Source organism: Myotis yumanensis, unplaced genomic scaffold (genome assembly GCF_028538775.1).
Source record: "Myotis yumanensis isolate MYYU_CA2020_CCGP unplaced genomic scaffold, mMyoYum1.0.hap1 SCAF_18, whole genome shotgun sequence".
Taxonomy (NCBI): Eukaryota; Metazoa; Chordata; class Mammalia; order Chiroptera; family Vespertilionidae; genus Myotis; species Myotis yumanensis.
The window spans coordinates 34104766-34129380 of record NW_027223769.1 but is presented as its reverse complement, the minus strand read 5'-3'; the positions used below and the strand labels follow the sequence as shown (position 1 = coordinate 34129380).

The 24615-nt window shown below is 57.3% G+C and overlaps 1 protein-coding gene across 10 annotated transcripts in view; it reads right to left on the bottom strand.

The window, feature by feature from the left end:
* Positions 1 to 24191, bottom strand: part of KIFC3 (kinesin family member C3) — a 268780-nt gene extending 244589 nt beyond the window's left edge. For 2 of the 10 annotated variants that reach the window (XM_070397771.1, XM_070397770.1), the window contains exons 1-5: positions 24129 to 24172; positions 13810 to 14017; positions 10814 to 10956; positions 5508 to 5646; positions 2170 to 2372 (exon numbers count right to left, since the gene is read on the bottom strand). In XM_070397771.1, the coding sequence (XP_070253872.1) occupies positions 2170 to 2372; positions 5508 to 5646; positions 10814 to 10956; positions 13810 to 13978 (654 nt within the window). In that variant the 5' untranslated portion in view covers positions 13979 to 14017; positions 24129 to 24172. The other 8 variants (XM_070397772.1, XM_070397773.1, XM_070397774.1 and 5 more) reach the window with 8 other exon arrangements.
* Between the last annotated feature and the right edge of the window lie 424 nt (positions 24192 to 24615).

Below are 24615 nucleotides of genomic sequence, written 5' to 3'. Positions count from 1 at the left end.
CCTTCGCATACTTCAGACCATTAGCTGTCCACCTAAAAAGGGGCGGATTTCATGGTGATTCTGTCTCAGTAAAGCTCTTTAGAAACAAAACACGTATTTGAGAAGTGAGGCTGGGCCGTCGTCTACACTGGGGACGATCAGGGAAGGGCTGCTGAGAGCTCTCGGGGGCTGTGGTCCAGATGTGCGTGCTACGGGGTCCTGCACCAGCCGCACAGCCCCGAGAGCAGTGCCCGTGCCACATGCCAGCTACTTGGGCCTCGGTTCTGCCTTCATCCTGTCAGCCCTCTGGATCCTCCGGTTCCACATCCTCACATCAACCAGCCTCAGATCAAAAATATTGGAAAAAACCTGGCCGGTGTTGCTCGGTGGTTGAGCATCGACCTAGGAACCAGGAGGTCACTATTGGATTTGGGTCAGGGCACGTGCCTGGGTTGCAGGCTCGATCCCTAGTAGGGGGTATGCAGGAGGCAGCCGATCCATGATTCTCATCATTAATGTTTCTCTCTCTCTCTCCCTCTCCCCTCCTCTCTCTGATATAAAAATAGATATACATTTTTAAAAATATTTTTAATTGGGAAAAAACTCCAGAAAGTGGATCCCTAAACAATACAGTATAACAACTATTTGCACAGCATTTGTATTAGGCATTATAATTAATCTAGAGATGATTTCAAGTATATGAGAGGAAGTATGTCGGTTATGTGCAAATACTAAGCCATTTTATATCCGGGACTTGAGCATCTGAGGATCTGGGCATCCCTGAGGGATCGGGGGAGGGGAGGTCTGGAACCGTGCTCCAGTGGATACCACAGTCCCTTTGCACTGACTGACCTGCTCACTCGGCTCAGAACACATTTCCTCTGCTCTGGGCCCCACCTCAGCTCAGTGTCACTTTCTCAAGGAAGCCATCCCTGACCTCCCCAGCAGGTCCTGACCTCCCAGACCAGCCCTTATGCCCCACGTGTGCCCACCCTTGGAGCCCTTTGACATGGGTGCCTGTAACCAACGTCCGTCCTCCGTGAGCCTGTAGCCCCCACAGGCCAGGACGTGTCTGTCTCCCTGGGCATCCCCAGGACTCAGCTCGGTGTCTGTACATACTGGACACCCAGCAAACATCTGGCAGGAAGGCAGGTGGGCACCGCAGGAGCCAGCAGCATACAAAGCTGCCATGGCACAGCCTGCCTTGGGGAACCCCTCTTCGCGGGGCAGACGGGCCCAGAGGCAGCAAACAATGGAGTCAGCATGTAAGAGGGAGACCCGGGCACTAGGGACGCCCCAAGGAGGGCGCCCAACCCAGCAAGGGGCTGAGAGTGGTCTGGACAGGTAGTTCTTGAGAGCAGGACACACCTGAAGGCTGGGGAAAATGCCACAGCATTCACGATGCTCCGTCAAGAGAAGGGCCACGTGCTGGGGGACCACAGAGAAAGAACTCGCTTCACCCAAAGGCAGGGCTTTCCACAGACCAGGCCCAGATCCAATGCCAGGGAGGGGCAGACAGTGGGGACCGTGGGGAAGTGGGGAGGGTCAGACACAGGCACGAGACTCAGACAGGACAGTGGGAGTGGAGAGCGGAGCCCAAGCAGAGGGGCCTGGGCGCCCATGCGTGGGGAAGAAGAGAATAAAGCAGCCAGGCACGCAGAGGGGGGCTGGTGATCGGCCCCACAGGGCATGCAGCTCAGGAGCTGAGAGTCCCCGAGTGTCCCCCTGGCCTTCGAACGAAGAAAACAATGCTCTCAGCCTAAACCTGTGGCTCCCCCTGGCCTCCAGTGGTTTGAGAGCTCCCTCCTCCACGTGCACCCACACCGGCCTCCCCTTTCCTGCTGGGTTTCCGGGGGGTGACCTCTGCAATGACTTGTGTCCACTCGGGCTGCCGAGCAGATGGGGTGGACTCGGGGCGGGAAGCCTCCCTGCTGCTCTCACGTCTGCACGTGCTGCCCGTCACTCTGGGGAGGCAGGTCCGGGCCCCGGGGACCGTGAGGAATGGGCAGGAGGATGACCAGGCCTCTGACTCTCGCCACCTCGCCCGCTCGTGCACTCCCGAGCCAGGAGAGGAGCCCCCAGGTGTCCATCAGGCCGGTGGCCTGGAGGGTTCCAGGTGACCGGGGTGATGTCCTCTGAGCTGCTCCGCGGTGGGCAGCAGCCTCTGCCCGTCCCCTCCTCCCCAGGTACCTGGTTCTGCAGCTGGGTGGAGGTGGCTTGCTGGTCACTGTCTCGGAGGGCCAGCCTCTCCCGCAGGGCTGCCAGCTCCTCCTGCAGCCGGGCTTTGTCCTCCTGCAGCCGGGCCATGGCCTCCACCATCCTATGCACCGTGGGGGCCGCGCCTGGCGGCCCCGACAGGCTCGAGCACCTCCCGCTGCCAAAGAGACGCCCACCTATGAGCAAAGTAGTGGCCGATCAGCAGGGCAGCAGAGGCCCACCCTGGCCGAGGAGAGGGGCCGTCCTGGCAGGGCCGATGGCCATCGCACCATCGGGGACAGGAGGGGATGCTAGCGGAGGGGATGGGGTAGGGAGAGGCCTGGGCAGCAGCGTGGGGCAGCTGGGGGACTTGAGCGGGCAGCTTCCGGGGGACGGAACTGCCTGCATCGGGACTCAGGAAAGCAACTTTCACTGAATACTCCCTTCAAAGCATGGGTTCTAGGTCTGATGGGCGACACCTTCGCCATGGCCCGCCGGCCAGTCATGGCGGCTGAGAAAGAACTGCAAGTTCTCTGGTAGCAGCTGGGAAGGAGTCGGGTTGCCTCCCCGTAAAACACTCTTCTGAGGGGAGCATTAAACCCTCTCTTTAAACCCCAAACCCCCTCCAGAGTGAAATTGAGGGGGGGCTCCCTCCGCAGGGAGTGGTCACCAGCACACAGAGAGGGAGGAAAGGGAAAGGTGTCCGGGTGCCAGGAACAGACAGACCGGGACGCAGAGACAGACAGACACGGCACGTGGACAGGAACACAGACAGGCCACTCCGGGGCGGATAGCTGCCCTGGGCGGGACGGACTGCAGGGACCGCAGGGGTGGGAGCCCTTGTTAGTACAGGGTGGGCTGACTCCTGAGTCCTCCTCCTGCCACAGCCTCCCACCGTCCTGCCACCAGGAGCAGGAGAGAGACAGACAGATGGGTGTAAGGACAAAGACACAGAGAGGAGCCTGTGACCAGGAGGCTTGCCAGAGCTTGCTTCGAGGGCACCGCGAATGGCTGTGAGCTCTGCAGGCCGGGAGCTGGCACGGAGCTCGGAGAAGGGAGAGGGCGGAGGAGCAGGGTGAGGACGGGGGACTTGCCTCTTCTCTCCAGCAGCCCAATCCGGGCCCTGGCCAAAGCCCTCAGAGCCAGAAGGAGGAGTCCGAGAACAAAGTGGCCGGGAGGAAAGTGGAGGAGCAGCACCCACTGGCCGCGAGCCTCCGCTTGACCTCAGAGCCCAGGGCTTCTGGGCTCCCCCATAGGAGGTCCCCGGAGCCGCACCCCTGTGGGCGGGACTGGGGGTCCCAGAGGCTGTGAATGCAGCCACCTGCTCCTGGAGTCGCACAGCCCAGCCTGGCCCGCTGGCAGCTCTGACCCACAGAGGCGACTGTGGACAAGCCCGGGCTGGAGTGGGGAGTGTGGAGGGAGCAGGTCCCGGCTGGGCAGATCGGCTCAGCACACTCCCCGCCTTCTGGGGGGGCGGGGGTGGGTAGAGAGTGAGAAGTCCCTGCTCCCACTCTCATGAGGCAAAGCACGCAGGGGCTGGCTTTTCCCTCCCTCACAGCCCCTTGGGACGACTTTGACTCAAGAGCTGGAGCAGGAGGGACCCTGGCTGGCTAGTGGCCCGGCCATATGGCCTGCACGTGACACTGCCTGCATGTCACGGACTGTCGGCCCAGCTTCTGCTCTCTGTTTTGGAGAGAGTGAGGTCAGAGGGACGCTTGCAGCCTGCACATGGGCGGCCATGGGCAGCATGGGCCTGGCATGGCCCTCGGCCCTTTGCAGGCTGCTAAGGGTGGGAGGGGTGCCAGGCTCCGGTGGGAGAGGCCCCTCAGGGTCTTTGTTTGTGAAATGGAAACAACGGCCCAGTTGGTGTGGCTCAGTGGTTGGGCGTCGACCTATGAACCAGGAGGTCATGGTTCGATTCCTGGTCAGGGCACATGCCCGGGTTGCGGGCTCGATCCCCAGTGTGGGGTGTGCAGGAGGCAGCCCATCAATGATGCTCTCTCATCACTGATGCTTCAATCTCTCTCTCCTTCCCTCTCTGAAATCACTAAAAATATCAAAAAATAAAATGGGGACAATGGGCCTTACCCCAAGAGGCACCCTTGGGACAGGAGCCTGGACACCAGGAGGGATGCCCGGGTGTGAGTGGGTGGTGCCCACAGCACATGGAAGAGCCTCCTTGTCCAGGATGCTGCTCGTTTCCCAGAAGGTTCTGGGAGACCCCGAGAGCCCAGGCCTGCTGGGGTGCACCCTGTGCCGTGTGCCCGGGGAGCTGGGAGGGGCTTGGGGAGTGCTTGCTGGGGGAGAAAAGCCCTTGAAGGAGCTAAGGGGCGGTGGGTGATCAGAGGACACTTGGGGACACGCTACTGAACAGCTCTTACACGGAGGAGGTGCACACCGCTTGGCGTGTCCATGTTCAGGGCCTGCCGTGCCTGGGCGCTGCCCCTCAGGCACTCGGGCTCAGGGACACGCAGGCCCCACCCTGGTCCTCTTGACAGAAGTCAGGCCTCCCTTGTGACTAGAACTGGCCTCTCCCTTCTCAGCCCGCTAGGAGAGCCCACCTGATGGGCTGAACGGTGCCCCCTCCCCAAGGCCGGCTGCCCAGACCTTGGCCAGACCCCACACCTGCCGCCGAACGCCAGAGTGCCCGCCCAGGCAGACGGGCGAGCACGGCCCTGGCACGGACTCAGAGGACGGATTAGGTGCTTCCACCGCGAGGCAAGTCCAGACGCAAATCACCTCTGGCGGCAGGCGAGGAAAGCAAGCGAAAGACCGGCCCTTTCTTTCCACGGCTCGTGGCCTCCACCGTGGGTGCCTCGAGGATGCTCCTGCCCAGCGGTCACCGGGCCAGGCCTTGCTCGGGGGAATCGCACCAAGGGGCCCCTGGAGTCTCCCAGGAGTCAGCCCCGCCAGAGGAGAGAGGAGCCACCAGCTCCTGTGTCCTGGCCACAAGCAGCAGAGTGGGGCCCTGTCCCAGGGTCTCTGGGTCCCGGTGGACCCACAGATACAAGGGAAGGCGGCCAGGCCTCTCTGCAGGCGGTGGGGGGGGGGAGGGGGGCATCTTTGAGCTGATCCGGCCGCCCTGCTTTCGATAGGCGCTGGGGAGAGAATAAAGCGGGGAAATCCGACCCCAGAGCCTCTTATCACCTGGGCGCTGGGAGGCGGCCCGGAGGAGGGCTGGGCAGGCTGGGGTTTGAGTTCCGGGATTTGGACGGGCCACCTCTGGCAAGGAGGACAGTGTGTGGGGACAGTTCCGACGCCGCGAGCCAGCACCTCCCCTCCGGCCAGCTCTTGCCAGGGCTGCTCCAGGTCAGCGGCCAGACCTCCGTTACCTGCTTTCTCTACATTCATGGTGCCGCCGGCATCCTGCGCCTCCCGGTCCCGCCCGGGGGCCGGCGCCTGCCTCTTCAGCAGCTTCTCTTCTTTCGTCCCCTGACTCTTGTTCTTGCACCCCTTGTCCTGCTGGGCCTGCTGCCAAGACACAACCAGAATCCTCACGTGAAGGGGGCTGCAGGGGGTGGGGGGCGCCCTTGACCCTGAGAGCGAGGCACCCTTGGAGCTGGTGAGGACCCGGGCCCGCAGGTCCACCCCTCGCCGTGCGGGTCGACGGGGACAAACAGGCCTGGAGTCTGGAAGGAAAGGTGCCCAGATCCTGCGACAACACAGGGGCGGTGTGTCCCCCTGTCCCCCAACGGCAGCCGGCCCTCTCCACTGGGCGCTTAGAAAACCTCAGACAAGGTCCTCTCGGCCCTACTGGGCATGAATCACCAATGCAGCAGCCCCCTCGACTGAGGCACATGGCAATCTCAGGCAGCTCCCCCAGGAAGCCAACCGCCCCACCTCCAGATGGCACCAGCCAACGGCGCCCAAGGAGGGGGCACGAAGGTCCAAGCAAGCAGGGGAAGGTCCTGGCCCACCCCCCATGGCCATCTAGAGTCCGCGGGACCCCATCTTCTCGTCAAAGGCAAAAAGGCTGGGGAGAGCTGCCCGGTGGGCAGGTGGGAGAAGGGGAGGGGCAAGAAGTCCCCCCCCCCCCAGGAAATCAATCATCGCAGCTCACCCAGAACGCCGCCCGAGGTAAGCACCTCTCGTAACGTGCCATCCCGTTTGAGGACCATGGAAATAAAACACGCCTCGGAAAAAAACATCTGGGAAATATAGAGAGGGAGGTTCTCTCTGGGAGGTCGGGTGAGAGGAAAAACATGCATCATTCAAGCTTTTGTGAGAATAAAAAGAAACAGAGAATATGGGAAGGAGGAAAGGGAGGCTTCCCATTTCAGTTGGAACCTGTGGACATTTGGGGGTTTTAACCTTATAAACATCTACAGTGTATGTGTGTGTGTGTGTGTGTGTGTGTGTGTGTGTGTGTGAATCCTCACCCGAGGATATTTTTCCATGGATTTTTAGAGGGAGGGATGTGAGAGAGACACATCGATTGGTTGCCTCCTACATGTACCCTGACTGGGGCCGGGGATTGAGCCTGCAACTGAGGCACGTGCCCTTGACTGGGAATCAAACCCGAGACCCCCTCGGTCCTCGGGCCGGCGCTCTATCCACTGAGCCAAACCGGCTCGGGCTACCGCGCTTTGTTTTTTAACATCAACAGAGCTGGTTATCTGGGAAGAGAGGTTTGAGACACGTTTTGTGTGTCTCTGTGCCCACCGTATTCCAAAGAGACCCATGCTATGGTTTTAAAACCGCTCCGGGCCTCGAGTCTCGAGTCGAAAAGGCCCGGCTGGCTCCCCGCCTCTTGTGAGCTGTGTGGCTCCGGGCAAGTTCCTTCCTCCCCCAAAGCGTCCTTCTCCCCACTCTTGAAACCGAAAAGATCACCCCCACCCGCCTGGAGGAGCTGGTATAAAAAGTGACCGCGAGGCCGTAGCCAGGGATGGCGAACCTTCTGAGCTTGGCGTGTCTGCATTTTGAAAAACCCTAACTTAACTCTGGTGCCGTGTCACACATAGAAATTTTTTGATCTTTGCAACCATAGTAAAACAAAGACATATTTTTGATATTTATTTTATATATTTAAATGCCATTTAACAAAGAAAAATCAACCAAAAAAGTGAGTTCGCGTGTCACCTCTGACACGTGTGTCATAGGTTCGCCATCACTGCCTTAGGCAGATATTCCAAGGGTCTGACACAGAGTGAGAGCTCCCTGCCAGAGACGGTTACGGTATTTCTGTATCTTTTACTTTTATCCCCAAAAAGCCCGTAGAGAGAATCGACCAGAGGCGAAAGCGACGGCATCAGGCTCGTTAGCTCACCATCCGCTCCCTCCCTCTCGACCCCACGACCCCACCGCGTTCTACTGGAGGCGGGAGGGTGGACGGCCCAGCCCTCATACTTAGGAAAAGCTGCCAACTTTCTTTTGTCCCCGCCCTTCGACCCACTGCCACACCATCACGAGCAGGCGAGCAGGCTCGTCAGCGGCGGCGGCAAACGGCCGGCAGCTGGAAGTTTCCATTTGCCGACCAGAGCAAAGGTTGCACTATTTCTGGCCCGTTGGCCAGACCACAGGAAGGGCAGCCGGCCCCCAGGGGGTTGGGAATTTCGAGGGTGCTCCAGAGGGACGCGCTCAGGTTCCAGCTGCGTGGGAGGCTGGCCGGGAGGGTCACTCCGCCTGCTGTCGCCTCCCTGCGCCTGGGCCCCTACCTCGGCCCCACCTCCCCGACCGGGAGAAGCCCCCGCAACCACAACAGAGCTTGGCGGGGCCCAGACGGCGGGGTCATGGGCACGGGCTGCTGGCTGGAGCTCCACAGAGATCCTCAGCGGATCTGCTGAGCCCAGCGGATGGGCTGCAAGCACAACCCGACACCCCATAATCAAAATGCAAGAACAGGGCCACCGCCCAGCCCCAGGCAGCCGGTTCTGACCACCTCCCCGACTTAACTACCAGTGGCTCGACTCAGAGAAAAAAAAAAAAAAGGCTTCTCTGGTGTCTTTAACTGTTCTCGCCCCGGCCCTGCCCGCTTTTCTCACAGAACCGACTGATAACAGGACCATTTGGTTGTGTTTTCAGATGAACCACACAAGAAGGGCCAGGGAAAACCTCTGAAGTGACAGCAAGCTCTGGGCCCGTGTTCAGATGGAGTCTTGGAGCTCCTCAAAGTCACTGATCATCAGAGAGATGCAAATTAAAACGACAATGAGGTGTCACCTCACACCTTTCAGAATTGGCTACCACCAAGAAATCAACAAATGACAAGTGCTGGCCAGGATGTGGAGAAAAGGGAACCCTAGTCCACGGCTGGTGGGAATGCAAGCTGCTGCAGCCATTATGGAAATCAGTGTGGGGTTTCCTCAAAAAATTAAATAGGAACTCCCATTTCTAGGAATAGATCCTGAGAAACCAGAAACACCAATCAGAAAGGATATATGCACCCCTATGTTCATAGCAACACAATTTACCATAGCTAAGATCTGGAAACAGCCCAAGTGCCCATCAGTAGATGAGTGGATAAAAAAGCTGCGTACATTTACACCGTGGAATACTATGCGGCTGTAAAAAAGAAGAATCTCTGACCCTTTGAGACAGCATGGAGGGACCTGGAGAGGATTAGGTAAGCAAAATAAGCCAGTCAGAGAAAGACAAGTATCACATGATCTCACTCATATGTGGAATCTAATGAACAAAGTAAACGAATTAACAAAATGGACACAGAAGCGTGGAACAGAGTTCGGAATCTCAGAGGGAAGGTGGGAGAAGGTTGGTGGGTGGGAAGAGATCAACCAAAGAACTTGCATGATATAGGCATCACCCATGGACACAGACAATAGGTGGTGAAGGCCTGGGGCAGGGGGCAGGGCAGGCTAGAAGGGGTCAATGGGGGAAAAGGGGAACATATGTAATACTTTCAACAATAAATATATAATTTTTTTTAAAAAAAGACTTGGGGCCAGCCCTGGCCAGGCGGTTCAGTTGGTTGGAACATCATCCTGTGCATCAAAAGGGTGTGGGTTAGATCTCTGTTCGGCAACCCATCGATGTTTCTCTATTTCTCTCCCCTTTCCTCTCTCTTTAAAACTCAATAAAAGCATATCCTCAGGTGAGGAATAAAAAACAAATAAACAAGAGAGTCTTATTTTAAAAAAGAAAAGAAAATTGGGGCCAGACAGCGCCTGGGACCAGGACTTCTGTCTGCACGCGGGAGGACATGCTCAGAGGGCACACGTACTTCCCACTTCCCATCCTGCCCGCCACTTGCACGTGTCCCTTCAAGGCGGGGCCTCTCCGTGGGCTGGGGGCGGCTTGCCAGCACGCCCCGGTCACTCTGGTCCCTCATCCTCTGCCTCCGCATCCGTGGCCCTCGCCCGTCTGCCCTCCTACGTTTGCAATCACCCGATTCCTCTCCGGCACCTCCACTAGCCTGCCGGGTGTGTGTCTCTTCTTTGCTGTGTGTCAGCACCCACACAGCACATGGCACAGAGTAAGCGCTTCATAAACATGTGGTAACAAACAGGTTCACTGCAAAAGTGCAGAGCCAGCGCAGCCCTAACATTACTCAACGCTAGAACCGCGCGAGCATGCAGATATTCACGGAGCTCGCTTCAGTCACAAGTAAGACAGAGGGTCGGTTAGAAAGTCCTGGGTAAGCCCAGGAGTGGAATATTATGCGGCAGTTTAAAAGAATGAGGTCTTTCTCTAAATATTGATGTGCGTGAAGAAATCGCCAAGGTTTACTGTTGAAGGAAAGAGCTAGCCACAGGACAGTATGTGGACATAAATAATAAACACATGTATAAATATGTTGAAGTGGATGCGTGAGAAAGATAGACATTGAACTCTCATTAGTGGATTCCTCAGAGATACAGGACGACGGGAGGCATTCGGTCCCTCGGTATCACATCTCTGCCCTGTGCAAACCCTTTACATCACGTCATAAAGCTTGTCATATTTAGTGGGTCCGATCCCCAGCTTGCTGTGCGACCAGTAGCAAGTTACTTAACCTCTCTGAACCTCTATGACTTCATCCACAAAACTTCGATAAAACAGTAACCGTCTTGAGACTGTTTCTGAGGACGGATATGAAATATATCATGCATGGTACCGCGCCTGGCGCAAAGTCAGTGTTCAGCAAACAGTAGCCATTATTACTGCTGTCGTTCTGTATTTTTTCCCTGCAACTGAATATACATATAGACGTAAAGTTTGTCTTTTGAAAGTCATTTGGTGATAACTGCAAGAGAAAAGGACCCAAGTTTTGGCCAAGCCCTCTGTCTCGCTTTGGATGACGGCTCTAGACGAGGAGATACAAGTATTGCCCCACAGACTCACGTCGGAGCGGGAATAAACAGCTACCCTACGGCCTGCCCGCCTTCCTAATAGCTTCTCAGAGAAGGCCCCGCACTTTCCACTTGAACACCTCAGCCAGGGTGTGGCTGGAGAGCTTCTGTCATCTCCTGATAATTCCCTCGAGATAACCCAGCAAAGCAAATCGCTCCGTCCAGGCAGGCTCCCGGGCGCATGTGCTGTGCGGAGCTTGGCAAAGACGCATGAGGCAGGTCCCCGGCCCTCCCTTGGAGCTTCTCCCCGCCCCCCCCGGCAGAAGCCTGTAGGGACCCAGCGCTACAGCTCAGAGGGCAAGACACACACCCCTGGCTGGGCCCCTCGTGGTCTGGAAGCCCCCGGTGCTTACCTGCACGCTCAGGTAGAGCCGGCGGGGGCTCCCGGCGCCGGCGCGGTCCACGCTGAGGGCTCGGCACTGGGCTAGGGCCGGGCGTGCCCCACTGCGGGCACCGGAGTCCTCATCACCGCCGGCCGGGGTGTCTTTCCCACGCCCTGTCCCAGGACAGAAAAGATGGGTGAGACTCTGACTGCCGGCCGGCCGTGGACCACTGAGTAGGGCCGCGGCGGAGCTTGGCTTGCACACGCTCCAGCCAACCCAGCCGTACAGGCTGTCACATGCCTGCCCTGCACGGAGGGGAGCCTGGCACTGGGCAGGGGCTGCACGCACTCCTTTCTTCCCAGAAGCTGCTCCCAGACTCTCTAAAGGAGGGCGCCCAGGACCCTGCGGGGCTCCCCTCCCGCCTCCCTCAGGTGGTATAGAAGCTCACACTGCTCAGGAGCACCCGCTGCAGAGAGTAGCAGAGGAAGCAATGCCAACCGGGCTGTGCCCATCAGCACAGGGCCCGGCTCTGTTACCCTGGCTGCCTCTAGGTGGCAATTTCTCCCCTGCCTTCATTAGCACCAACCCCACGCTGGGTGGCCTGGCCCCTGAGGCTTCCAAAAGCATGTTCAGGGCCAGTAAAGCGCACCCCTCGGGCCGCTGACACACCGGATGGGGGAGAGAGCTACCTGGCAGCGACACCCATCCAACCCACCACAGCCTGTGGGACTGGATGGGTGGGGGGGGCTTGCCTCACAGGGCAAACGGCAGAACCGCCGCCCTGGGCTGGGAGGATATTCTGAGTGCCAGCCAAGTGCTCTCCAGACTTTCATGCCCTCCTTGATCCTCCGTTTCCTTGTCAATAAAATGGGGATAAAGAATCAAACTTAAAAAAAAAAAAACACCTAAAAAAATAATCATCATCAAACTCACAGTCCTGCAGTGAGGACAGAATAGGTGACACGCATAAAGTGCTCACACACAAAATAATAAAAATTAAAAATAAGGTGCTCACACCGTGCCAGGTACCCAGAAAGGTGAGGGCTGCGGGGTACCGCGTTGGCTGTGTCCCTCGTGCCTGCCAGGCCCCTCACCCAGTAGCAGGCCCCTCACCCAGTAGCAGGCACGAGGCTTAGCATTTCACACACGGGATTTCATTTGAGCTTTGTCTCAAATTTTAAAAGTGGATAAAAGCGTGTATAGAATAGTCACAATGCTCATCTGACAGACCTACACGCACACGCACATGCACATGCACACGCACACGCACGTGCACACGCAAGGCTGGGAGGAACTGTACGGAACGCTTAGTGACAGCTCACACAGGTATTTTCTTCCTGTGCTTTGCTTCACTGCATCCCACAGACACTGCGTTTTTTACAAATCGAAGGCAAGACCCTCCACCAGCCTGAAGTTTGTGACTCGCTTTCTTGTGACACTCCCTTTGTTGTGGCGGCCGGGAACCGAACCCTCTATATTTCCACGGTAGGTGATTTTTATTTTCCTTTTTTTTTTTTCTTCCCCAGACAGAGAAAAACATCTCTGGGCTGTCTCCCGTATGCTCCCTGACCAGGGATTCAACCCACAACCTAAGTACTAGTATGTGTCCTGACCGGGAATTGAACCTGCAACCTTTCGGTTTATGGGCCAACACTCCACCCCACCTGACCAGGGCTTTTCTTTTCTTTTTTATACTTTGTTTTTGCTTTGGGGTGTTGTTGTCTTTTTTTTTTTTTTTTTTTTTTTTTTTTTAGTTTTCAAGGACACAAATTTTGGTGGTTGTTCGGGTGAGTTTTTTTTTTTTTTCTTTTTCCAGAAAAGCAATGCTAGTTCCTATTCCACTTGCAATCCTTAAGACAATCTTGTGGGGTGGGGACCATCTTCAGTCCCTTCCAGACAACTGGGGCTACCTGACCCCACAGCCCAAGCTTTTCCCGAAGGTCCCCAGGGCCACCCAGCCTCACTATCCCGTACAGAGAGACCTTGGAGGGCATCACTGTGGCTGCCAGTGACGGCACAAATGTGGTGGGAGAGAGAGAGCCCAAGAGGAGCTCGCTATGCGCCCTCCCTGGGCCTCAGTTTCCCCCTCCTTCCATGGATGGGCTTGGAGTTGACAGCAGTGAGGGACACAGCCAGCTCACAGGGATCTAAACTAAACCCCTTTCCCTGTGGGTCAAGAACAAGAGACCACAGCACACACCTGAAGCCATCTTCCCCGAAGACACATCTCTCTCCTGACACTTCTAGGAAGACCTGCCCAGGCCGAACTTGGGCAAGGGTCAAGGGCAGCTCCCCACCCCTGACAATCCAGACAAGCCAGCCCCAACCCATCATCAGAACTGCCACTCACTTCTCGCTGTCGGAGGCACCAGGGGACATGACCCAGAAAGCAGAGCTGGTGTTGACAGCTCCCCAGGGGGACAGCCAGTGGGGGACCCAGACCCAGGGGCTCCTTCGCTGCCCACCTGCTGTTGGGGTCCCTACCCAAGCCACCTGGATGGGTACCCAAAACCGAGCGCACGGCGCCCAAACCCTGCCAGGCCCCGCTCCAGAGCAGCCTCAGTCCACCCGCGGGCCAGCCCAGGCGGGATCAGGTGTCCGCGCGCGCAGGGAGCCGGGCAGCCACCGGGCAGCCACCTCACCTACCTTGTTTACCAGCCGCCGGTGGCAGGAACCAAAGGGAGAGCTGAGCCCTCCGCCAAGGACCGGCTGACGGCAGAGCCCCCGACCTGGCCGGGTTGGGACCGCGTGGCTGTGGGCAGCGTCCTCCCCCTGCTCTAGGGACCGCGTTAAAGTTTAACTCCTCGGCCGCCAGCGACTCCTCTGCGCGCAGATGGCGCAGCGCGGCAGCCAGGGCGCGAGACTGACGCCCCAACTCCAAGCCCGGCTCCCCGGCTGCCGGACCCTGTAATTTACCTGACAGCTCGGCCTGAGCCGAGGAACTGGCGAGAAACCTCGCTCTCATCCCGGGTGTCTGGAGGAGGAAGGAAGGGAAATCAAGAGGCATTTTAAAAATGCGGACTCACCAGTTCTCAACCTCCCCGGGCCGGTGTGTGGGAAAGGGCGGGCGGCCGGGCTGGCTGGGGCGGGGCGGGCCATCCCCCGCTCGGGCTCCTCCGGGGCCCGGCCCACTCTCCACAGGCCGCGCAGCGAGGGCGGGGCTCCCAGGTTCCAGGTCCGGCGAGACTGGACCATGGCCCGCGGATCCGCAGCCTCCCCCGGGCGCCGGGCAGCCTGCGGAGAGAGCACAGGGAGACGAGATTGAAAAGACCGCTGGCCGAACCGGATCTAAAGGGTCCGCGCCAACTCCCATGGCTCGCGGGGGTGGGGGTGGGTCCTTGTCTCCATTCAGGGTAGGGAGGCTCTGAAGAGGGCAAAACGCCCTCCAGGTGTGTCTGCAGCACCATGTGGAAATCCCACATCGCCACCCCTCCACTCGGAGCCTGACAGCTTGTAGACGTGCCCCACACGGAGGAAGCATGAGTCAGTGGCATCTCTGTAAATCTCATCAGAGGGGACCCTGCCGGTCGCCTGTGACAAGTTAGGTTTATGTGTCAAATTCTCTTCAAGTCATTTCATTCATGTATTCAAACTAGCCTTCCCTCCAAGCCTACAACACAGCAGGCAACTGGCTAGGAGTTGAGATACGACAAAGCTTCATTCATTCATTTAATAATTATTTATTGGGTGCCTGCCGTGTGCCAAGCACCTGCGGGGGGGCCGGAGGGGGGGGTAGTCTCTCTTTGATCAGGAGTAACAGGGCCTCAAAGCTCCCTGTGGGGATGGAGGTAAACATTGCAACAAATGTTCCCAGTCACAGCGCGGTGCAGGGAGCGGTGGGAGGATGGGGGTGGGTGGGGAGCACAGGGCTGGATGGGAAGCTCCATAGGTCCCTTATAAACTGAGCAGATGAACAGAACAGACTTTCCGCATTCACGGCACAAGCTTTTATTGAGCACCTATTGTGTGCAGAGCAGCCTCGGGGGCCTTTAAAGTGACTAAGCTATAGACCCAGACTCAGACTCAGACAAACGTGATACCGTTTACAGAAGAAGCCACGTCAGCTCAAAAGAAGCAACTCGGGAGTTTGCTTTTGGTTTAAAATGGAGTTGGAGACGCCCAAGGGCTTCCTCATGGCCCTGCCTGGGTTGAAGACCACTTTCCCTTGTCTATTACTGCACTGACTTGCTTGCTACCAAGCACTCAAGACATCTGTTTTGAACACAGAGGGTGTCCATCCCCTCTGACCCTCTATGGCTCCCCGGCGCGGAGCTCACAGCATGCTCCTCTTTTTAAAAAAAATATATACATATATATGTATATTTTTATTGATTTCAGAGAGGAAGGGAGAGGGAGAGAGAAATAGAAACATCACTGATGAGAGAGAATCACTGATCGGCTGCCCCCTGCACATTCCATACCAGGGATCAAGCCCGCAACCCAGGCATGTGCCCTGACCAGGAATCGAACCGTGACCTCCTGGTTCATAGGTCAATGCTCAACCACTGAGCCACACCGGCCAGGCAGCATGCTCATCTTTGCAGCCCTACAGCACCAGGCCTGGAGCTGCAGCTACACCGGGATCAAATAGCTGGCAATGGCTTTTTGACCGAATGCCCTGAAGTAAACGCCTGCAAAGGCTCGCACTGACACCTGGGAGAGAGCAGGGCTGGACAAGGAGACTCAGAGCTGGGAGGCCACCGTGCTACAGGCAAGGACACAATCACCAGGGGTCATGCACGACGAGAGGCAACCAGGAGGACAGAGCTCACTCCTGGTGGGAAGGGAAGCTGGGGAAGGAAGGTGGCAGGAGCACCAGGCGGGAGCAGAGGCCTGAGGGGACAAGTAAGTGGGAAGGAGAGGATGGTTACTTCCTGGAGACATGCCCCCGAGGGGTCAAACTGGAACAAAGACCCTGGGGGCTCTTTCAGGGAGAATGTCCTTGGAGCAAGATGGGCAAACCAAGGGCTGGGCAGGGGCTCCAAGAAGCCCCCGCTTCCTCCTCTTTGGGGAAGCTTGGCGAGGGTGGGAAGGAGAGGCTGGATCCAGAGGATGTGGCATTGAGGAGCCACTGGAACATGCTGGGTGGACAGAGGGGCGGGAATGGTGGAGGCCCTGAGAGACAAAGACGTGAAAGTGCAGGGACAGGTGGTAGCCCAGAGACACGGTGACCGATGTTCGCAGAGCTGAACCCTGGGAGAAGGCCAGGCTTCTGACTCGTGGTCCCTGCCTTCCTTGACTGAGGCAGACGACCTGCAGGAGGAGGCTCCCAGGTGCAGTCTCACTGGGTTGGAGGCAGGACTGTGGGCCGAAGGGTAAGGGCAGAAGCTAATCCAGGTACGTGGGCCGGTTCCACTGAGGAACTGGAGATGAGCCAGAGTGGAGCGGAAGGAACCAGGGGGAGCAGCCAGACAGCCTCTTCTCCAGGCTGCTTGGCACCGAGCTGGGCACACAAGCAACCTGGATGACCAGCCGCCCGATGGGCCAGGAGGGAGAGACGGGCTCCGTCTGCTTGCCGAACAGGACACTGAAGGTCAATTCTACGGCTGAGGGAAAAGACTTTTAAGGAGACCGGCTAAGTCTGAGGGGCAGGGACCGGAAAAGACAATATTCCTGTGGCTTTCTGGAAGGGAAGTCGGGGAGGCAACCAGGAAGATATCAGGAAGAAAGAGGAAGGGTGTGTGCAAGATCCTGAAGAGGAAAAAGCAGCTGAATTTAGCAGAGGGCAGCGTGAAGGTCAAAAGTACCAAGGACTCAAATAAGCCCCAGGCTGGGGCTGCTACCCACCCGGGGTGGGCCAGGGGGGATTGTGCTGGAGTGGCAGTGACCGGAAGCTGGTCCAGAACCTGGCGCTGTCACTCACTAGGTGTGTGACCTTGGGGAGTCTACTTTGCCTCTCTGTGCCTCATTATCTCCATCTGAAAATGGGGAGAACGCCAGCGCATAGCCACCGCACAGGGCCGGTAGAAGGATCAGACAATGCGTAGATAACGACTTCAGAACAGTACAGGCGTATACAAAGAACTCACACATTTCCTTTTTCAGAACTCCCTTCCAGGCATGGATGAATGCAGAGGGGCTGGCTAGAGGGGCGGGGGGGCCTCCCTCTCTGGGTCCAGGCCATGGAGGAAGAGCTGCAGCCCCCGTCCCTCCAGACCAGGGATATTGCAATGACTGAGGGACAGACCTGACAACTGCCCAGGGACTCCTGTTGGGGAGGGCTCGGTCTCCCTGGGGAGAGCCGGCAGAAGGTCAGAGAGGTTGGCCAGGAGCTAGGACCGCCCCTACACGCAGTCACCCATCCTGGGTTTTCCAGGACAACCCAGAGTTCAAAGCCTCTGCTCCCTTTAGTGCCCATAAGGACGGCAGAACTAAGCACCCTGTGTCCCTAAAGTCCAGTCACTGAGAACACAGGGCTCCATTCTGAGGCCGCATTCCTTGCACATGACTCTCCCTGGCCAAGGAGACGGCTACTTTATCAAGGGCAAGGGGAATACGGTGGGCAAGGAGAGGTGCTCGGCCAGCCTGAGCCCGGTGAGCCAGGGACGGTGACAGACCAGGGGTGGCCGCCACCCGCAAGCTGGACACACACGTGTTGGGGGCTGGGGGAGTTCTTGAGTATTTAAACACAGCTGCCTCTTCAACATCTCCCAGGGCCAGGCCCTCCACTGCGCCAGAGTTCTGCCCTAACTCACAAGTAGGGGTGGGAGGAGGTGGCTTCTGGCTGCCGGGACACCCAGGCCACCGCTGTCACTCGCTCAAGTCTCCCACTGCCCGGGAGGCACCGGCCCAGGCCCTCCTTCCAAACCTCGGGGCTGGCCTGCACCCCCGGCCCTGCGAGGGGGGAAGCGAACTGCCCAGGGTTCGTAGGTGGTGGGAGGGCCAGAACCTGCAGCCTTCCAGGGAGCCCTGGGTGCGGGGACCTCTGCAGCGGGAGGGGGCGGCGCTGGCGGACACGCGGTTCCTCCGTAGGGTCCCGCATTGCCGGGCCAATGGAAAAATAAAACGGGGGAGCCCCCCGAGGCTGCTCGAGGGGACGTGCCGTGCCGCCCCATGCCCTGCCCTGGACCAGGTCCTCAGCTCCGGCTGGATTGCGCGAGGTGCGGGTGGGGGGCGCCGTGGGGGGGGGGGGGGCGGCGGGAACCGCGCAGAGCTGGGTCTCCGCGGCCGGTCTTCCCTGCGCCCCTCAGCGGGCCGGGCGCGCGGATTCCGCGGGCAGGGTGGGCCCCATGCAGCGCCCGATCAGCGCTCGGGGCGGACCCCCAGCGCCCAGCCCGCCCCCAGCCCGCCCGGCCCCCGGCCCCCGGCCCCCGACTCACCGGCCTGGCGGAGGCAGAATCTCCGCTTCGCCGCAGCGTCGGGGGCTCGGCTCGGCCCGGCCAGCCGGCGGGAGGCAGCTCCACGCCGCCGCCTCTACGGCCCGCCCCGCTCCGCCCCTCCCGCACACTTTCCACAGGAAATGATTAACTCGGGCCGCGGCGCGTTCCCATGGCAACCGGCTCCGACCAGAAGGGGGGCGGCGGTGCGCGTGAGCACGCGCTCCGCATACCCTCCGCGCTCCCGCACCCTCCGCGTTCCCGCACACACTCGCGCGCGCGCGGCCCCGCACACTCCGCGCTACCGGAGCTCCGCCCAAACCGTCCCCTGCGTGTCGGGGCTCCTCAACCTGCACACGCTAGTGCACACGTGCGCGCTTGCCCACCGCCGCACACGCATGCTCATACCTTCACGCATGGACTCACACACCAGTACACGCGTCCCTCACACATGCTCAAACACATTCTCACACTAGTTCGTACATACCTGCTTTTGCACTTAAACTTAAACTAATGCACACATCCTCAAATCTTAGGAGAAATTTGCATGCACTAGTTGGTACTCACACGTACAGTGACATGCCTCCTTGCTGTCCGTCACACTCCCGACTCTAATGCATCTTTTTTGACATTCTAGCACATGCTTTCACACACGCTCTTACTGTAGCTAGTACATGTATACACTTTCACATGCACACACTTGACACATGCGCCCACATGCTTTCCCACAAACGCTTCACATGCACCTTAAGCTTAGTACACAGGTACCTTTCCACACGCTCACACGCATGGTCTCTCATGCTGTGACTCATTCCCTCGCACCCTAGTACACACACTCTTTTAAACTTGAGTACACACTGTCACGTGAGCTCTCACACACTAATACACACTTTCACACGTCTCGAATGTCTTACTAGCTCTCAGTAATACAGAGGTCAGGCTGCCTCCCCAGACAGCACAGCGCTCCTGCCCCCCCCCCCGCACCCCCCCCCCCCAGGAAAATTAATATCTTCCAGAGCAGGAAAGGTACTAGGGATTTTTAAGGTCAAGTATTCCTTTAAGCCCCAGTGAAAACATGGTTGGGGAGGGGAGGGGGGCAGCAGCTCCCAGGCTAGCCCTGGAAGGCCGTCTTCACAGATGCCTGGGGGAGCCAAGGAGAGACAGCTGACCGAGGAGCCACTCTGTTCTTTGTCTCGCAAACAGAGGCGGCATTTTACTCCAGTCAGCAGCAAGATCCCCCTCCAGGGTGCGGAAGGAGGAGAAAGAAAGAAGCTCAGAAGCCAGCCCAGTGCAGGCTGATGGTTCGACAGATAATGGAGGAGGGTGGGCACTCTGCCCCTTCCTGCTCCGCAGGGGATGGCCCAGGAGGAGCAGAGAGGGGACTGTGAGAAGCGGGTGGGGGCGCGGGGGGGGGGGGGGGGTCGTGCAGCTCCAGGGGATTCTGTCTCCTGCAGCTGGTGGTCAAGAACCTCCACCAGAGGCAGAGCCAGCTTTGGCCATGTTCTAGAGGCCAGATCAGGACATTCACAATCCCCCCAGGGGAAGTGGGCGAGTGTGTGTTTCATATTCTAACAGCGATGCCCCAGCAAAGGCCCAAGAGAGGATCAATGTCACTTTCCTGGAATGGGTCCCTGGAGAGTTAGAGGTTTCCAGGTAAGAACCCCCGGGAACCCTCCCAAAGGGAGAGAAGGCCATAATTTGCGAGTTACCATCCCGGAACCCCCCTGCCGGCCCTCCAGACAGCACTGGTCAGCGGACTGCAAGGTGGGAGGAGGGCGAGATTTCTCTAGACTCCTGACAACTATCTCCCTTTGTTCCTGTTATTTGATTGGGGGGTGAGGGTGGGGGTGGTGTCTGTGTTTAAAGTCCGGGTATAGAACCGGATGCCTTGTCTTACTTGCCTGCTGATGCCCTGACATTAACTACAGGTTCCTTCCAACAAAACCAAAGCCAGATTTTAAAATTCATAATAACATTTCTTGTTCTTTATCTCTGATCACAAAATAGATGTTCATTGTAACCATAACCCCACCCACTAGAGAGAAATGCCAACATTTTAGGACAGTCTTTTTTTTCTTCTATGCACATAATAACTACCATTTATTCAAAGCGAACACTGTGCCAGGCACTGCGCTAAACTCTTTATAAACAAGGTCCCATCTAACCCTGGACACCCGATGAGGTGGGCACCATCGTGTCCCCGTTAAACCCAGTGTGTGACAGCTAAGATATAAACCCAGTTGTTGTGTGTGTGGATACACACACGCACAAACATAAACTGCTGTCCTCTGTGTATAGGTGCAAGTTTATTAAGATCCAAGCATACCAGTGAAAGAAAAAATAATTTGCGGCACTCGGAAGAGGCATTTTCAGAATTCTAGAAAACTCTGACCTGTCATGTAAAGACGAATTGCTTTCTGATGGTAAACATTTAATTTTAAAATGCACAGGCGGTCACGGTTCGATTCCCAGTTAGGGCACATGCCTGGGTTGCAGGCTCCATCCCCAGTGTGGGGCGTGCAGGAGGCAGCCGATCAACGATTCTCTCTCATCACTGATGTTTCTATCTCTCTCTCCCTCTCCCTTCCTCTCTGAAATCAATAAAAACATTAAAAAAAAAGAAGAAGAAGAATGTGCAATGTCACCAGGGACTACATACCAATGACTTCCAGGTCATTTCTATGTTAGAAACTTCACCGATGGTTTGATGTGGAAATTGCCAGTTCTCTCCTGGCTACTGACAACGTGGTGGATTTGCCAGGCAGCCGAGAGCCCTAGGGTTCTGCTCACAGGGCTGCAAAAAGTGGGATTTTGCTTGATCTGATTCTCATAGTAACCCAGAGTGAAGCACAAGGACTTACACGATTTTCTGCTTTTAGTGATTTAGCTTGAGATTCAGTCGCCACCAGGCCTTTGCATGCTGTTCCCCCTTCCTGGAAGTCCTCTCACCGTCACCCTGCTCCTACCTGCCTCCCCGCACCTGTACCTCACCGACTCCTGCTTGTCCTCCAAGTCCTTGAGGCAGAGAGGTGACCTTCCTGACCATCCGAGGCTCCACAGTCACTCACTACTCACCTCCCTGCCGCCCCCTCCCCACTGGATTGTAATGAATCAGCTCCTTGATCAGGGCCCTTTCAGTGAGTAAATACATATACAGTGAGGCCTTGACTTACGAGTGTCCCGACTAACGAGTTTTTCGAGATACGAGCCGTCTCTCGGCCAATTTTTTGCTTTGAGAGCTAAAATTCGGGTTACGAGCCAGCTTCAGATACCCCACCACTAGTTGGCGCAGCCAACGTCACAGTGAACGCCACATCAGCCCAGCATCACGTGTCTCACTCGTTCACTTTTTGATTTGACATACGAGTAATTTGAGTTACGAGCTCCGTCACGGAACGAATTAAACTCGTAAGTCAAGGCCCCACTGTACGCCAGAGGGGAAGGTCGGGGTACCCAGACTTTCTTCCCGGGCAACGTCAGGATAATTCTTATCAAAAAAGAAGTAAGCGATGGGTCCTTAAGCAATGATTCCAATGTGCTCAGTAGGGAGCACGCTGCCATCGTGGATCCTTGCCTAATTCTGGGTAATAGTTTCTTGGAGTTGGAAAACAGCATTCTGGACTTACCAGTCACATTTTAAGTAACCCTGACCCAGTTAGAACCCGCATCGTTCCGTGCCCCTGGAGCAGCCCGCCGTGGACAGAGCAGAAAGAGCCGGGAGGGGTCTGTGGGGGGGACAGGCAGTCCTTGGAGCATGAGTTTGACCCCTGCTGCAGGAAGTGGGCATTCAGCCCCCGAGCATGTGGGTGGGCTGGCCCAGGTTGGCACCCGCTGGCTCCCTGGAAGTCACGCCCCTCTGTGGACATGAAGGCGTGGGAGGACTGTCACTCCTATCACTTGCTGCTACAGACTCGGCTCCTTACAGGCACTGGGTGCTCCATCGATATTCCAACCAATGGTACCTTTCTCCTCCCTCCGCTTCCAGCTGCCCCTGTGCCTTCCCCGGCCCTGCCCAAGGGTGCCTCGTTTCTAAGAGCGGTGTGGATGGGGGAAAAAGCTTCTCCCATTTCCACAGGTCTCTGCAGAGAACCACGGCAACCCTCCCCCCAGTGAAAACGCCTTGCTTTCAAATCTCTAGACAGTGACTCCTTTCTGCATTTGCCAGGGAGACTGGGCTCAACGGTGCCTCCCTGGCTCTCCGGTGAGGGGAACCTAACACCTCTTATGACCTAAGAAAGAATTTGGCAGAGATAACCCCCTACTAGCGCTCCAGGGTGGAAAGCAAACAGGAGTTTTTTCCCCTTTATCACTTCCCTGTAGTCTAAAATATGAGAGGAATGCAAGCGCTGGGGAGGTGTGTACTTAAGCACTGACATAGCAAGAATGAGGTGGGCGGACAGCCCTGTCCCCACCCTTCCTCTCTGTGGCTGCCTTTCAAAGAAGATGGTCCAGCAGCCACCTGGGCTCCGTGGCCCACATGCTCCTGGCTTCACTTTTTATAAGAAATACTGGAGGCCTGTTGCACGAAAAGATTCATGCAATAGGCCTTCCCTTCCCCTGGCTGCCGGCACCGGTTTTCCTCCGGCACCCGGCACCCAGGCCTTCGCTCTGGCCGGAGCCGCCTTTAGCGCCTTCTTCACCGCTCCGCTTCACGCCTACGTGTGCAAATTAACCGCCATCTTTGTTGGCGGTTAATTTGCATATCTCGCTGATTAGCCAATGGGAGGCATATGAAGGTCAATTACCCTGTTTGTCTATTATTAGATTAGATACTTTTATTGATTTCAGAGGAAAGGAGAAGGCGAGAGAGAGAGAGAGAGAGAGAGAGAGAGAGAAGAAACATCAATGATAAGGGAGAATCATTGATTGGCTGCCTCCTGCACGCCCCACACTGGGGACCAAGCCCCGGAATCCGGGCATGTGCCCTGACCGGCAATCGAACCATGACCTCCTAGTTCATAGGTCAGCCCCTGAGCCACACCGGCTGAGCCCTGGTTTCACTTCTTGCTCCTAAATCATCCATCTTCCCGTTCAAAGCCAAGGCATGCATTAGTAACGCAGTCCCACTTCCCCTCAGCTTCCCCATTCATTTTTCCCCATCGGCTGCAAATTCTAGGTGTCTGGGTTGGTTTTTTTGTTTTTTTTTTCTTCTTCTGCACAAACGTAGGAGAAACCAAGAGAGGAAAAAGCGCCCAATCCCACACTCTTGACTTACTGTCATTGGCCCAGCTTTTCTCTTTGGTACTTGACTCTGAACAGACATTATTTCTGTATGAAGGAGAGACAGAATAGAGGGATGGTTACAACTGGGTGTGGGGGTACGGTGGTCCTGGGTTTGAACCCTGGCTCGGTCACTTCCATAGGAAGAGTACCGGCCCCTGACCCAGTGGGCACGAGGAACTAAGAGCAAGCACATAGATCCGTGGCACACAGCGGCGTTCCGCAGACGCTAGCTAATTACAGCGGGAGGCAGATTCGTACAATTTTCAACTCTGCCTTTTCTCACTCACATCCACATAATAAGCATTTCCGAGTTACATTTCCCCACGAAGCCCTGCTCTTTTCTGAACTTGAGGCCCCCCAGACCCAGGATGAGACCCGGGTCCCCTTCTGAGTCGGGGTCCCAATGTCTGGGGACACACCCAGCGCTCCCTAATAAATCACGGGGGGGGGGGGGGAATAACCGCGTTAAATGGCTGCATAATATTCTGCTGAGCGGCTCCTCCCCGACCGAACTGGCCATTCCAGGGGGTCAGACACGTGAGTAGCTCCCACCTTTCCCACTTTCATGAATCAAGTTGCTGTGGACATCGCTTCCCCTCCCCACAGCCTGTCCATCCCCCGGGCGGGGAGGCCGGGAGCCGCGTGTTAATTCCACGTAATCTTTCTGAAGAAAGAGTCTGGCGTTTTCTTTTCCTTACACTTTCTAAACGTGTGGCCAGACTGCCGTCGGGAGGGCCGCACCCCATGGACACTTCACGCCGTCACCGGCGGCTTTCTTGAGGAGAGGCCTGTTCGCACGGACTTACAGTTTTTCTCCTGGGTCTGGAGTCCTGGCCGCCGGTTCCCCGGTGAGGCATGAGGCCGCATGACAAGCCTTCGGAGCCCTGACTGTCAGGAGAGGGGAGTGGTGCCTGCTTCCCTTGCTGCGTTTCTGTCTGCTGGGCTGGGCGGGGCTGAGCACTGAGTCAGCGCACCCCCTCCCTGCCTGCCCAGGTGGGTTCTAGAACACCCCGGAAGATTCTGTCCAGGGGGCCATCAGCATGATCGAGGGGATCCGTCCTCTGACACGGGCCTGGCACTTCCTTCTGGCTTCTTGCAATAAGAACATGCCTTCCAGGGGCTCTGGCCTCTGCAATCACTTTCCGTCCCCAACGGTGCAGGCCGAGGTGTGCAGAGGCAGCGGCCAGGTAAGGGAAGCCACGTGCTCCTGGGGAACCACAGCCATGGCTCCTGACCACCCTGCCAGCCGCTTGGCACGGCCAGCATCCCTCAGCCAGCTCTGCGGCAGCCCCG